Raw genomic sequence first — 15,006 nt, 5'->3', positions numbered from 1 at the left:
AGTGGTCTGAGGGAGGGGAAGCATTTTATAGTCTGATTAAATTTCAGCCTTTTAGTGGCTTGTGTTCCTCTTGTGTATTTCTTCCCCTCCTTCCCCCTCCTTGGCTCAGACCAGAAGGCCAGGGGCCAGGGTGGGGAAGGGCCCGCCCCCACCCTGAGAGGTGGCAAGTCTCTTCACCACAGGACAGGCCTTTGCTTTGGAGAACACTCAGGGCTTGCGGCCAGGCACTCCGGTGATTTCTTTCCTTTTTCTTTTCTTTTCTTTCTCTGGTGAGAACCTGGTGGTTCCTGGAAATGAACCCCAGGAAACTATGGGGCCCTGGGACTGCAGCCCCGGGAGGTGCTCACTCCCACGTCCGTGTGCACTCGGCCTGGCGTCCCGTCCAGGCTGCCTTCAGGGTTCCCACCAGCCCGCCGTCTCCAAGAGCTGCTCCTCTAGGGGGGCGGACGTCAGCGGTCCTGTCCGCAGGTTTCTCCAGGTCTGGGGGAGACGTCTGGCCAGGTTTCTCTGATGAATCCAGGGAAAGTCCCTGATTGTCAGTGCAGAGACAAGACCTGTGACTCCCAAGCTCCCTGTGTGATTCGGTGTTGCTGAGAGCAGGAGGACTGCCTGTTTACTGAGGCCGCCTTAGCAGGTTCTCTCACGGGCTCTGATAGTCTCTCAGTGGAGACTGGGATTAACTAGATAACCAGTGATAACGTTTATCTGCAAGTAATAATAATTTGGCCCCTTTCTATCATGTCTTTGTATTTTATGGAAAACATGCTCTGTTTTCCGGCATATCCTGTGTTCCTGGGTGTGCGGGGGCCTTTCCATCTCCTGGGTGATGAAGCCAGGGCCTCGCCCTCATTCTAAAGCAGCAGCTTCTCCTGGGTCCTGTCCAGCAGGAGCCAGCCAGACCGCCCGTGCTGCACGGGGCCCTCCGCCTGGCACAGCCAGCGCTGCCGGGCCACCGAGGCTCTCCACCCTGCCTGTGCCCCGGCAGAGAACACTGGTGTCCCACAAAGCGATAATGGGTGGGCAGACCTCAAAGGCATCTGTCCCAAGGCCCCAGTGGATGGGTCTCCTTGTTTCCTGCCCTGGGGGCCGTGGGCCTCTCGGCTGACATGTGCCAGGAGACACAGAAGGCAGCACGGCAGGAGTTTCCAGAGTGTGTGTTCCAGAAACAGCTTTCCTGCACGCTGGCCGCACGAACCAGCCTTGTCGCGGAGGTCCGTCCCCGCTGGTCAGCAGCGCCGGTCAGAGGGGCCCGGTCCACTCCTCACTCTGCCCCAGGCGGTTGGCCCCTCTGGCCTGGCTGACTCTCATGAATTCGCCTCAACCTCCACAGCTCCTCCCAGCTCTAAGGTTTGGTCGTCTCGGGTCTCCCTTTGTTCTACTTTGTCCTGAGGAGGCCCCTGTGTTGTGGAACTACAGTTCCCAGAATGCACCCTGCAGGCTTGGCAGTCACTTCCTGCGAGCTGTTAGCAGCCAGGTGCAGACATTTCCTGTGTGTTGGCAGAAAACAACCTTGAAGAACCTTGGCAGTGTCTGGAGTGTAGAAAACTTAGAGATGGGTAAGTCTGCTCTCACTGTCCTAGGTCCAAAAATGAAAATTTAAATTTCTTGGAGAAAATTTAAATTTTTGTTTTTGCATATTGGTTGAGATCTTAATAAAAGAAAAGTGAAATCAGGGAAGCAATGCATAGAAAAGCCTGTCTGATTTACTTGAAGAGGTTGAAAATGGCAAGTAGGCCAGATCCCTGTTTATCATACTTTTACTTTGTTTGACTTTTAAATTTGTTTTATTTTCGTTTCTCTAGTGAAGTGTAATTTACATAGAGTAGCATGCACACATCTTCAGGGTGTAATTGGATGGCTCCGGCGTACACGTGTGCTCCTGTCACATGACATTCGGAGTTTAGAAGACTCCTGTTGGTCTTTCTGCTCTGCAACATTTGAGTGAAAACACGGAACGGGACCGTGGCCAAGGGCCGGCCGCAGCTCCAGCGGGGGCAGAGCGGGCGGCCAGCCCACGGGACCTGCCCACCCCCGGTGTTGTTCTTGCCCACATTAAATTCATTGCAGCTAAGAGCCCGTGAAGGCAAGCTGAGAGGACTGGGTCTGAGGTGTCTCTCAGAGCGGTGCCGGACGAGGGAGCCTGTGATTGTCCGCAGGCGCCCAGACGGCACCAGGAGCCTCCTGGCTGCTAACAGCAGGCTTCCTTTCCACTCCCACCGTGCACGGTCCTTTCCGGCACTGAAGGAACCGGCTCAGCCCTGTCTCCTCGCGCTCCGCCCGGAAGGCACACGCCACCCTTTCCACCCGGCCTGGGGTGGCGCTCTGCTCGCCGACGGCGGCTGCCTGAGCGGGGATCCTGCGGCCTCGTGTGGGCTCCCGCCTGCCAGCTCGTGGACGGCGCACGCCGTTGAGTCTGTTAGAGGCGGGGCTCCTGCCCTCAGCCGTCCCCCCAGTCCACTCTTCCCGAAGCGCCCCCACCCTCCGTCCAGGGGCCGGTGAGTGGCCGAGCCCCCCGTCTGGTGCTTCTGTCCTGTCCTGATGGCTGTGTCCACCATGACTCCTGTGGCTGCACCGTCCCTGGATAGTGCGATGCCCTGGACACCAGCTGCACCGGGACTCGCCGCCACCTCCCTGACCTGCGTCTGGTCTGCAGCCTCGCTTCCCGTGCTCTTACTTTGGCGACTCTTCGGGCTCCTGACCTCCACTCCCAGTACTCTTGGCCACTTCCCTGGAGCCGGTCAGTCCCTGCTCTCGCCCCCTGGCTGTGGTTTGCATGCCCAGCTCCTTGCCTGCCTGAGCCCCACCAAGCCCTGCCCCGGGTGGGTGGCCTTTGCGTAGACCCAGCCCAGGGCCGTGGTCATGGAGCAAGAAGGGTGGGCAGGACTGGTGTTAGTGGACCTCCAGCCACCTGTCACCTTGTCCCACGACCCTGCGGGTATAAACAGCACAGTCGGGGCGGCCCCAGGCCCCCCAGCCCAACTCTCCCGGGACCAGCCGGGCCCTCTCCTTGTGGACCAGCCGCCCCCACGTCTGACCTCCCCATTCGAGAGCAGCTGGGCTCTTGTCCCTTTAGAGCAGGAGGCCCCAGCCTCTGGGATCTAGTGCCTGGGGACTGAGGTGGAGCTGACGTGATAACAGTAGAGATCAAGTGCCCAGTACACGGGATGCGCGGAGCCGTCCCGAAGCCGTCCCACCTCCCCCCGGTCTGTGGGAGGCCTGTCTTCAGGGGACGCGCCGCGGGCCCTCTCTGCGACAGGACAGTCCCCACATTCCGTTGGAGTCGCTTATGAAAACATCTTCTCTTGCCTCCGAGCAAAGGAGGCTGCAGTGGGGACCCCTCAGGGGCATCTTTGATCCACCTTTGCTCCACGTCCTCCACCGTTCAGGTGCTGGGGTCCCAGTGAGTCCCTGGGCCCCTGGGGCGGCAGAGAATCTGAGCAGGCAGACCTGCTTCCGCGGACCTACCTCAGCCACGTTCTCACACGTGCCCCAGCAGGTCTCGTGGCCTGCTGCTGCTGTGCTTGGCAGGCTGGTGGGCTCATGTTGACGAGGGGCTGCCGGCCTGTCCTGCTCTGGGCGGGCAGCATCTCTGTGTCCGGAGCAGCTCCCTGTGCATCTCAAATAACACCAAACCCTGCTCGCTTGGAAATAGCTGAGGCAGCTGCAGTTTCCCTTGACGCTCTGGAAGCCATTGGTTCAGGGCGCAGGAGGTCTCTGGTGCCAGCAGCCTCAGGCTCTGGCTGGAAGAGGGAGGGGCTGAGAAGCAGAGGAGGGCCCCCCACACCCCATGTCATGGGCGAAGGCTGGGGTGAGAGTGCGACGGCCGCAGCCTGCTCTTGTTGTTTTAATTTGAGCACATCTTTAGGAATCAGGGTGTGTTACCCCCCAAGTCAGCATTTCTGTCTTTTCTTAAAACACCAGCTCTGCCTGCAGGGACCCCAGCCGGCCCTGTGCTGCTGTGACACGGCCAGAGGGCCAGGGAGAGGCGTCTGCTCTCTTCACGGAAGTCTCGCCGCGGACGCTTTTACTGCGGCGGTTGCAGGAGTGAGACAGACCAGTGTGCTGCTGAGCCAGCACCTGCCCTCCTGTGCCCTCAGCGCCCCTGCGGGATCCACGTGCCTGTTCCGCACGGTTCCAACAGGTGGAGGTGTGGGACCTGCACGTTGCTGTGTCTGGCGTCTCTTTCATGACTTGTTTTAAAGAACGTCTGTACCGTTTTAATTTCTAGTCTCGTTGCACTGTGATTGGACAGGGAAGAGAACTTTTAAGTTTTCGGAAGTTACAAGTGTTCTCTGACCAGTTAAAAGTCAGTCTTCATGGGTCTTTCAGAGGACCTTGAAGGAGTATTCTCTGGTTTTCAGCTGCAAAGTCCAGTATATGTTTGTCAGAGCCACCTCATTAATTATATTCTATACGTAGTTATTTCTGCTTCATTATTTGAATATTGTTTGCTTGGACACGGAGAGACACATATAGAGACCTCTTTAGTTTCCTTCTGGCACCCTCTGAGCGTCTTCAGTCGTTTCTGCTGTATAAATGCTGCCGCTGCGTCTGGGGCCTGAGTGTCCACAGGCGTCTCCACGGTGACCAGCCCTCGCGTGCTGTGGGGCCGCTCCTCATCTGTTTGAGTGCGCTGGGCTTTGCCTCCCTTCTGCCTGATGTCCGGTCCTGACTCCTGATCCCGGCTGCCTGCCTTGGCCCCAGCTTCTGATGCCTTTCCAGCTTGCTTCAGCTGCATCTCTCGTTTACAGCAGGCATTGAGGGTCTTGCTTGGAGATCCCATCTAAACGGCTTTGTCTTCTAACACGTGCCTCCAGCTGTCTTTGGTGTTGGTTCTGCCTTCCTGTCTTACGGCGTGCCTGCCCGTCTGCTTTTAGAAGGAGTCTTCCCTGCGTGGTCTGCTCTCGGTCGGGCAGCCTGGAGACCGTGGTCCCGCTCGGGACCGGTGGGCCCGCCCTGCTCCCTGGCAGACGCACCTCCCGCGCGTCCCAAGCCTGGTGCTCACACCCGTCTCCTGGGACGTGCGCGGGGCTTCCTGCAGCTGCTCTGTGGTCACCTCACAGCGTCTTTCAGTGCAGACTCGCGGTGACCTCTCGGCAGAACTCACAGGACAGCGTCCCCTGAGTGTTGAACACTCCTTTCCAGTGCTGTCAACGGGAACGTGGCCTGAGTCCCCACCTAATTTAAATTTTCTACTAAATGCGTCAAAAAGGTAAAGGGGAACAAGTGAGGTTAGCTTTGATAAATTATTTAACTCAACATTGTATGAAATGTTGTTTGAATATGTAGCCACCAGTACTTCAAAATTGCTGGGGTGGGTGAAGTTCTGTGTTGTAGGTTGAGGTTTTGAAATCCAGCGGGGTGTCTTGCGCTGAGAATGCGTCTCAGGAGCAGCCGCGTTTCACAGGCTCGGTGTTGGGTGTTGGGGGAGGGAGGCTGTGGGGGTCTGTGTGCCCTCCCCAACTCCAGGGCGCTGCCCCGTGGGGCTCTGCAGCTCGCTGGTCTGCCTCCTCCACACTGGCCATCAGGCGTGTCCTGCAGCCGGGTCGTGCACCGCGTGGGTCTGGCTCCCCTTTCCCAGGCGCATTTTCAAGGTCATCCTCGTGGAGCTTCTTGTCAGCACTTCCCTCCTTTCTGAGGCCGAGTCACGCCCGTGTCTGCATGTTCGGTTGGCCTCCCGACACGGGAGGGCATTCGGAGTGTTCCGGGCGAGCCGTGTGTTCAGGCCTCTGGTGGCCGCGTTTCCATCTCTCTGGGGCGGGTTCCAGGGCAGGAGGGCTGCCGGCCTTGGTTTCCTGCCCTTCCTGCTGCCTCCATCGCTGCAGTGGGGCCATCCTCCTCCTCCAGCTGCTTCCTGTAGCCAGGGGCCTCAGCCCTTCCGCCAGACCTCCAGGGCTCTGCTCAGACTGAAGGCCAGGGCCCTTCTGGGGGCTCAAAAGTCTCCCCCGGCCGGCCGGCCGCCTGTGCTGCCAGCCCGCCTGGCCAGTGACTCGTGTCCCTGAGACGCCAGCCCGTGTGCTCACTCCTCTGTGTGCCTCCCAGCACGTGTGCGCGCCTCCCATCAGCTCGCTGCTGGGTTCCCGTGCGTGGATGAGCATCAGGCGCGTCGCACAGAGGAGCAGACAGAGACACGCGTCGCCAGGCATTAGAGCAGTGGGGTCTGCTGGCCCCGAGACCGCTGAGTAGGAAACTCCTGGTCTTTACTTCCACCGGAGGTCATAACTGCAGTCCCGATTTCGGTTTTTCTTGCTGTCTAAATGTCAGAGCATTGTTAGAGCTGCAGGATCACCATCCGCAATTCTAACTTGCCATGGGCGATTTGGAAAGGGAGTCCTGGGAGAGACGGCCTGGCCTCAGAAGGAAGGAATGTGCTCCCCCCACCCCCCCAGGCAGCCCAGTTTTGCCTCGGGGATCTCAGAAGTTGGAGGTGCACAGCTGCAGCCTCCACCTGCCGGCCCACCCTGCGCTCCGTCCCCAGCATTCTCAGTGGAGGGTGTCTCTTCTCCTCACTTCCACCTCCAGAGCCCTTTGAGCTTCCCCAGGGGTCGTTCTCCCAGACTGCATTCCGCCTGCAGTCACACGCTGTGTGATCTTAGGAGCCTAGGAGCCGAGGTGCTTCCAGAAGCATATGCATCCCTTTGATGTGTACACGTGAGAAGCGGGTTCTTTTGTGCTGGCGTCTGAGGCTTGTCGACATAAGTGGCCATTCAGTAGCGTAGCCTGGGGACATCCCTGGGATCCAGTGGCTAGGACTCCATTCTCCCACCGCTGGGGCCCAGGTTCGACCCCTGACAGGGAGCTGAGATCCCACAAGCCACGTGTTGCAGCAGGAAAGCAGTGTGACTCCCACAGGGGCTCAGTGACGCCCGCCTCTCCTCCCCTCTCGTCTCAGTGTTGGGCGCACTGTCTGCCTGAAGACACTTGGTCTGAGGCGTGACCGGGTGTGGGAAGCCTGCAGACTGAGAGTCAGAGCCCCTGTCCCGGTGCCCGGTGGCCCATGCGGGCCCAGCCCCGCCTTCCCGCGGTCTCAGGGCGAGTCCCCAGCAGGCCGGAGGACCCCGCGAGCCGGTTTCTAGAAAGCCGCTCAGCAGCACCTCCATCCTGCCTGTGAGGCCGAGTAGGGCTGGGGTGTGGGGCCTGGGCGCCCGGCGCAGTGGTCTGCGCACCCCACCCTCGTCTGCGGTCCCGTTGCCCACCTGCCCCTCGAGGCCTGCCGTTGCCCTCAGCCTCAGTGGCAGGGTCCTGTGGTGCCCTCGGAGAGCAGTCTCCAGGCACACCGCCCGTGCTGCCACCGTGGGTTCCGCCTGGTGGACAGGGTGCGCCCTCCCGGCCCAGAGCCCCTGTTGCGCTGCCCACGGTCTTCCCCTGCCCTTCATCCGCAGCGCTGGGCTGCCATGCGGGGGCAGCCTGACCAGCCTGAGGGCTGGCGATGCTGCTTTTTCAGCCCCCTTTGAGGCCGTGGGCCACTAGCCTCCCCTGGCCTGCCAGGCCTCCCTCTGTGTCACAGGAGCTGCGGGCTCCAGAGCTGTGTCCAGCGGGATGGGGTCTGCCGATGGCGCGGCCTTGTTCTCCCCACTGAGAGAGGAGGCTGAGGCTCATCTTGGCCGGTGGCGAGGTCAGGCCCTGCAGGTCGAACTGTGATGACCAGGGCCTGCCAGGCACACGGTGTGTGATCCACGCCAAGCTGCCCAGGACAGCCAGCTGCAGCCGCTGACTCCCCTCTCTGTCCACAGAACCCCCCAGGATGAGCCCCGTGGTAGAGCCGCTGTCCTGGATGCTGGGCACCTGGCTGTCAGACCCACCGGGAGCCGGGACCTTCCCGACGCTGCAGCCCTTCCGGTACCTGGAGGAGGCGCACATCTCGCACGTGGGCCAGCCCATGCTCAACTTCTCGTGAGTGCCCGCACGCCCCGCCCCGCCCCACCCCCAGGATGCGTGCCCGCCCCGGGCCGGGCTGGAGACACTGACCACAGTCTGAGCTTGTTAATCCAGATGTGAAGCAGGCACTGTGCCCTGTGGAAATCAGCCACCCCGGGATTACTGGAGGTTGGGCCTGGCTTTCCTGTGGTCCTTCCCTGAGTCAGCCAGGGTCTCAGAGAGGCTGGGGAATCCCGGATCTCAGATCTGACCGGGCCTCCTGCTGCTCTCGGGGTGGGGGGCGGGGGCAGCACACAGCTGGGTGCCTGGCGGGGGGCAGCGGGGGGGGAGTGGCTGAGGCTGTATTATCTCATATCTTTTCATTTTATTCTTGACTGCAAGGGTGAGAAGAAAGAATATCCTGCATATGAACCGAAAGGTGGAAATGCTGGGTCGTGTAAAACAGAACTATGAGTTACAGTCCTTGAGAGGAATTTACCACTAGCATTCATTAATTTCCTCTTAATGCTGGTTACTCAGTGACTAACATTAAAGAAAAGTGAAGAGAATAGAAAATAGATGTTTTGGTCAGTGTAATAGTGTATGTGTAGGCAGTAGATGTATTTCTCATGAGAGGCTGTGATTGCAAGAGGGTGAGTGAGCCGGGCCCCCCACGGCCTGTCACACGTGGCTGCAGCAGTGGATTCCCACCCGGCGCCGCTGAGCCTGCGCGGGTTGTGAGTCGTGAGCCAGCGTGCCCGGGCCGAGGCTCGGCGCTGCCTGCACGCCATGGACCTGCAGCGGTGGGGGCGATGAGACGCGGACTCCGCGCCTTGTTTCTTACACGTGAACCGGTTGCACCCCGGCGCAGGATCCTAGCTCAGAGACAAGGAGGCGACGTTGGTGGGATGGACTTGACTGTGTTGGTGGGGGGCTTAGACTGAGGAATGTGGGAGGTGCTGACAGGGCGTGGGCGGGGGGGCACGCCCTTCGTGACGGAGAGCAGGGTCCCGGTCGGTCCCCGCAGCGGGAGAGGAGACCAGAGGGGGCGGGGCGCACCGGTGGTCCCCCGTGTCTCCGCTGCGTCCTTCACGTTCAGTGGGTCGGGAGAGGGTGGCCCACCACGCCTGCACGTGCTCTGGTGGGCTTCGGGTACCCGGGTCTCCACCTGTCGATTCCCGGTCCAGGTTCAGCGCCTTCCACCCGGACACGCACAAGCCCATGCACAGGGAGTGTGGCTTCATCCGCCTGCAGCCCGACACCAACAAGGTGGCCTTCGTCAGCGCCCAGAACACAGGTACGCGCCTCCCTGGGCTGCCTCCACTCGCGCCCCGCCAGGGGCCTGTGGTGTGGGCACCTTCCCAGGCGGGGGGCGGCGGGGGTGGGCTGCGGAAGCCCCTCTGTGGGAACCTCTGTGGGTTCCTGTGTCAGCGCTCCTGCTCCCGTCTGTGTGAGCCCCGTGTGTCCCGTGCGGGTGGGCCTCCGGGGGGTCTCGACCGGGGAGTGAACGTGCGGTCTGGCAGTTGGCTTGGCCCCGCGGGAGTCCATCCTGAAGCGGTTCACCAGGCCCGTGAGCTCAGAGCCTGCCTGTGTCACCCTCACCTCGCTCACGGGCTCAAGTGAGCGCTCACTCCCTGGAGCTGGTGGACCAGCAGGGCCAGCCGCGCTGCCCCGGGTGTCGGCGGCCTGGAAAGTGGTGGGGGGCAGCCGGGGGGGTTCCCTCCTCTGGCCACACGTCCCTCCTGTCAGATCTCCTGGGGAGCGGGAGGGCAGGGTCACCCCCAGAGGTCACCGGCCTCGGCGGTGAGAAGAGTGGTGTCTTCCCTCCTGGTGCCTGGGGGTCCTCGCAGGCGAGGGGCCGTGGCTGCCTCAGTGGCTGCGCTGTTCAGATGGGTTGAGCCCTGGGCCGCAGAGAGGCGGGCGGTTGGCGCGGGCCGGCAGGCCACGGGGCTGACGTGTCCCCTTGCAGGCATCGTGGAGGTGGAGGAAGGCGAGGTGAACGGGCAGGAGCTGTGCATCGCATCCCACTCCATCGCCAGGATCTCCTTTGCCAAGGAGCCCCACGTGGAGCAGGTGAGCCGCTGGCCCCGTGGCTCCGACTGGAGCTGGTCTTCCCCGGCCCTGGGGCTGGGCCGTCTCCAGGCACCCCTCTCCTCGCGCTCACACACACTGCGATGTGCCCACCAGCATGGCTGGGGACCTGCTTTCCTACCCTCAGCCAGCACAATGTGTTTTCAGGATTTCTGGTCTTTTTAATCGGATAAATAAAAGGTAGTATCTTGTTTCTGTTTTAAATTTTAACTTACGAATGAAGGGGGCGTGCGCACACGCGTGTTTCTTGTTCTGATGCTTGGTGTTCAAAGTCGTTGCGTGTTTTTACGCGTGTCCTTTTCGTGTTGACTTAGGTTTTTATGCACCGTGGACACTGCTCTGTCGTTCGCTGTGTGTGGGTCTCACGTCAGCCTGATGTTTGGTGTGTCTGCACACAGGCTGCACGCCTCTCTCTGTAGTGGCCCCTCAGGGTCTTTTCCTAACGCTGTCTGAATTTGGGTTCTTGCTGAGGAAGGTGTTTTCTGTTCCAAAATGATAAGAATTTCCCTTCCATTTTCTGGTGCTTTTATAGCTTTTCTTTTCACGTGTGGACCACTCGTCTCTCTCAGATCTGTGGTTACATGGTGGGCGCCAGAGGCCCCCCAGGTGGCCGAGCACGCCAGCACGGGGATGCCTGCAGTGGGCTCGGACCTTGCTGCGTGTATTCCAGTAGACCCTACAGCGTGCATCACGGAGGCCTCCACCGTCTGTGGGTGAATCCCGAGTGCCCTGTAGCTCATCGCCACGGGCGCCCCCGCCGGCTGCCAAGCACAGAGGCTGCTGCCCCCACCCTCAGGGCGGGCCGCAAGCCGAGGCTGTGCTGCTGGCTGCCAGGTGGCCTTCCGTTCCCTTGTGGTGTTAATTACATTTTCCTGGTGACTAAGTGTGGCTCATTCAGTCCGCGGGCTCCTTTGCCACTTGAACTTTTTGTTTCCTGACGTGAGCGTTCAAATCCTTTTCCTTTTTCTCCACTGGGTTGTTTGCCTTATCTTTCAGCTGTAAGAGTTTGTTACATATTCTGGACACAAGTCCTTCATCAGGTAGATGTGTTAAGACTGTGTTCTCAGCGTAAGGCTTGTCACTTCATTTCTTTAACAAAATGTGTTGCTTTTGATGAAGTTTTGCTCCCAGGCCTCCCTCTCACAGGCACAGACTTGCAGCAGTGTTTTCTTGAAGAGTTTTTACAGTGTTCCCTTTAACGTTAAGGGTTGATTCGGGCTTCATATTCTGTATTGTATGAGGTAGGGGTCGAGATGCTCCTATTTGTTCTCCAGTTGTCCCAGCACCTCGTCTCCCTGCAGTGCGCAGGCTGCGTTCCTGAGAGCCCCCCACGTGTGTGCGCTGCCCCGTTGGGGTGCAGTGACCTCTGCGAGACCCGCGCACCAGTTCTCTGGGGCATGTGCCTGGAAGTGGAATTGTGCAGTCAGGGGGCTGATTCTGTCTGTAACGTCTTGAGGACCTGCTGTACACGCTCTCCTTTGCCTGCACCATCTCACACTCCCGTCGACCCTGCGCAGGGGCTCGTTTCTCTACATCCTCATCAGCACTCATGGTTTTCTGGTGTCGCCCTTCCTTGTGGGTGCAAGGTGGCATCTCGTTGGAGTTTTGATTTGCATCTGCCTGATGATAGTGATTTGTTTCAAATGACAGTTTGTTTTTTCTTCATTGGCTGTAAATTGGTACCCAGGAAATAAGTGCCAAATCCAAGGCCTTTAAACTTGCCCTGTGGTTTCGTCTAAGACTTGTACAGTTTTAGCTTTTCAAGGTTGTGATTTATTTTGAGGGTGTTTGTTGTATTACTGTTAGGTAAGGGTATGGTTTCATTCTTTTGCATGGGGACATCCAGTTTTCCAGCACCATTTGTTGAAAAGACTGTCCTTTTCCCATTGTATGGTCTTGGCAACCCGATTGAAAATCATTTGACAGTATATGCAAGGATTTATTTCGGGCTCTCGAGACTATTTCATTGGTGTGTATGTCTGTCTTTATGCCAGTATTGCACTGTTTTGATTCCGTTCATTTGGTGGTTAAGTTCTGAAATCAGAAAGTGTGTGTCCTCCAGCTTTGTTTTTTTTTTCAGAATCATTTTTGTCTATTGAGAGTCACTTGAATTTACATATGAATTTTAGGATAGATCTTCTATTTCTACAAACCAATCATTTGCATTTTGATTTGAATTTTGTTGACTCTGTAGGTCTCTTTGGGTAGTATTTAGTATTAATGATATTAAGTCTTCCAATTCATGAACATGGGATGTGTTTCCAATTATTTGTGTCTTTAATTTCTTTCTGGAATATTATGTAGTTTCCTTACACATGTCTTTCACCTCCTTGGTTAAGTTAATTCCTAAATTTTCTTTTATGCTATTGGAAATAGAATTGTTTTCTTAATTTCCTTTTTGGACTGTTCATTGTTTAACCTATAGAAATGCAGCTGATTTTTGTGTGTTGACTGTATCCTGTTATTTGCTGAACTCACTTACGAGCTAATAGTTTTGTGTGTGAACCTTAGGATGTCACGTACGGACCATCTGCAGAAGTCGTTCTGCTTCTTCCTTCCCCGTGTGGGTTCCTTTTGTTTCTTGCTTCGTTGCTCTGGCTGGACCCCAGTGCTGTGTAGCAGCGTAGAGAAGGCAGGAGTGGGCGTCCTTGCCGTGCTCCTGGTCTCTGGGAAAAGCAGGCAGCCTTTACAGGGAGCCCAGTGTTCCCTGTGGACCTTTCATGTGCAGCCTTTTATCATGAAGGTATTAAATTTTGTCAGATACTTTTTCTGCATCAGTTAAGATGATCATGTGGTTTTTCTCCTTCACTCTATTTATGTGACATGTCATATTGATTGGTTTTCATATTTGGAAGCATCCTTGCTTGCATATAAATCACACTTGGTCATGGTGTATAATCCTTTTGATACTCTGCTGAATTTGATTTGCTTATTTTGTTGAGGATTTTTGTGCATAAGGGATGTTGGTTTGTAGTTTGCTTGTTGTCTGTGTCTAGCTTGGATATTAGGGCAGTTCTGACCTCATAAAATGAGTTAGGAAGTAGTCCCTCCTCTTTATTTTTTTAAAAAATTTAAGAAAGGTGGATTTTTTTTTTTGTCTGTTCCAGGTCTTAGTTGTGGCACGGGGGATCTTCGGTCTCGCTTGAAGCGTGTGGGGTCCGCTTCCCTGACCAGGGACTGAGCCCAGGCCCCTGCCCTGGGAGTGCGGGGGCTTCCGCCGCTGGACGCCAGGGCTCCCTGGTGTCAGTCCTGTCCCCGGTTTGGTCACTAACGTTTCACCGGTGAGCCCGTCAGACCTGGGGCTCTCCTTTGTTGTCAGATCTTTATTGCTGTTCAGTCTCCGTACACGTTACAGGTCTGTTCAGAATTTTGTGTTTCTTCATGATTCAGTCTTGGTAGGTTTTGTGTTTTTAGGGATTTGCACATTTCATGTAGGTGGTCCAGTTTGTTCATACTGCTCTCTCATAACCCTCGTTTCTGCAAACTTGGCGGCAGTGTCCCAGTGTAACCTTTGAGTTTAGCAATTTGAGTCTTTGACGTGTTTTTCTTTGTCCGTTGAGCTACAGGTGTGTCAGCTTCCCTGATCTTTTTGAAGAACCGACTTCTGCCCGGCTGTTACTCTGTCTCTGCTTTACCTACCTCTGCTGTCGTCTTTATTATTCCCTTCCTTCTGTTAGCTTGGGTGTTAGTTTCTTCTTATTTTCTAGTCCCTTCAGTTGTGAAGTTAGATTATTGACTGGAGATCTTTCTTCATTTTAAACATGTAAGCACTTTGCGTATAAATTTCCCATTTGGCACTGCTTTTGCTGCATCCCTGAAGTATTGATAAGTTGTGGTTTTGTTCTCATTCATCTCAAGTATGTTCTGATTTCCCTTCTTTGATTTCTTCTTAGATCCACTGGTTCTTTTGAGTGTTATTTAATTTCCATAGATTTCTTTTTCTAGTTTTCCCTCGTATTGATTTCTAATTTTATCCCATTGTAATTGGAGAAGATACTTTGTATGATGTCTGTCATTTTAAATATATTGAGGCTTTGTTTTTGGCTAAACATGTGATGTGTCCTGGAGCTTCCCTGGTGGCTCAAATGGTAAAGAATCTGACTGCGGTGCAGGAGACCCAGGTTCAGTCCCTGGGTTGGGAAGATCCCCTGGAGAAGGGCATGCCAACCCACTCCAGTATTCTTGCCTGGAGAATCCCATGGACAGAGGAGCCTGGCGGGCTACAGTCCACGGGCTCACAAGGGTTGGACACGGCTGAGCGACTGACGGCCCCTTTTCACGGTGTGTCCTGGAGAGCAGCCCACGTGCGCGTGGGGCCCCGTGCTCCCTCTGTCGGTCCTGTCCATTCTCAAAAAGGGCGCTGCCATCCCTGTCTGTCTCTCCCTTGAATTCTGTCCCTTTGTGCTTCTTACATCTTCCTGCTGTTTGAGGCCTTTGTTAACATGCACTGTCCTCCTCTGTCTCTTGTGACCGGTTTTGTCTGATTCTAGCACAGCCGCTCTTGGTGCCCCTTCATGACTGTTGCGTGAAATGTTTTTTTCCATCGTTTCACTTTAAGCCTCTTGGTGTCTTTGGAGCTAATGCTGGTCTCTTGTAGACAGCATGCTTCCATCCATTCTTGCAGTCTCTGCCTTTTGATTGGAGAGTTTAACTGTTTACATTTAAAGTAGTTACTGAGGAGAAGGAAATGGCAACCCACTCCAGTGTTCTTGCCTGGAGAATCCCATGGACAGGATCCTGGCAGGCTACAATCCATGGGGTTGCAAAGAGTCAGACACGACTTACAACTGAACGAAAAACAAAAATGACAACCACTCAGTTCTGTTGTTGTGTGAAAACAGCCATAGAGGAAACATCAAGGAATGGGCATGGCTGTGTTACAATACAACTTTATTTTTGGAAACAAATCTGAATTTCACATAATTTTCACATGTCACAAAATATCTTGTTTTCCAGCCACTTTAAAAAGTAAAAACAAAAAAAAAAAAAAAAAATAAAGTAGTTACTGATAACGGAGGGACTTCCTTCTGCCATTGTGCCGTTTTTCCCAGTATGCCT

The 15,006-nt window shown here is 55.9% G+C and overlaps 1 protein-coding gene across 16 annotated transcripts in view; it reads left to right on the top strand.

Annotated features, from left to right (window-relative positions):
• The window catches only part of THAP4 (THAP domain containing 4), a 34,754-nt gene that overhangs the window by 11,832 nt on the left and 7,916 nt on the right, over nucleotides 1-15,006 (top strand). For 15 of the 16 annotated variants that reach the window (XM_081490600.1, XM_081490601.1, XM_081490609.1 and 12 more), the window contains 3 exons: nucleotides 7,734-7,893; nucleotides 9,045-9,154; nucleotides 9,827-9,930. In XM_081490600.1, coding sequence (XP_081346726.1) covers nucleotides 7,734-7,893; nucleotides 9,045-9,154; nucleotides 9,827-9,930 — 374 coding nt within the window. Of the gene's footprint in view, nucleotides 1-1,478; nucleotides 1,557-7,733; nucleotides 7,894-9,044; nucleotides 9,155-9,826; nucleotides 9,931-15,006 lie in introns of those variants that run through there. The other variant, XM_081490615.1, reaches the window with a different exon arrangement.

This window comes from Giraffa tippelskirchi, chromosome 5 (genome assembly GCF_054371585.1).
Source record: "Giraffa tippelskirchi isolate mGirTip1 chromosome 5, T2T-mGirTip1v1.2.pri, whole genome shotgun sequence".
NCBI classification, from domain to species: domain Eukaryota; kingdom Metazoa; phylum Chordata; class Mammalia; order Artiodactyla; family Giraffidae; genus Giraffa; species Giraffa tippelskirchi.
The sequence above is the reverse complement of the archived record's forward strand: the minus strand, read 5'-3'. Positions and strand labels throughout refer to the sequence as shown.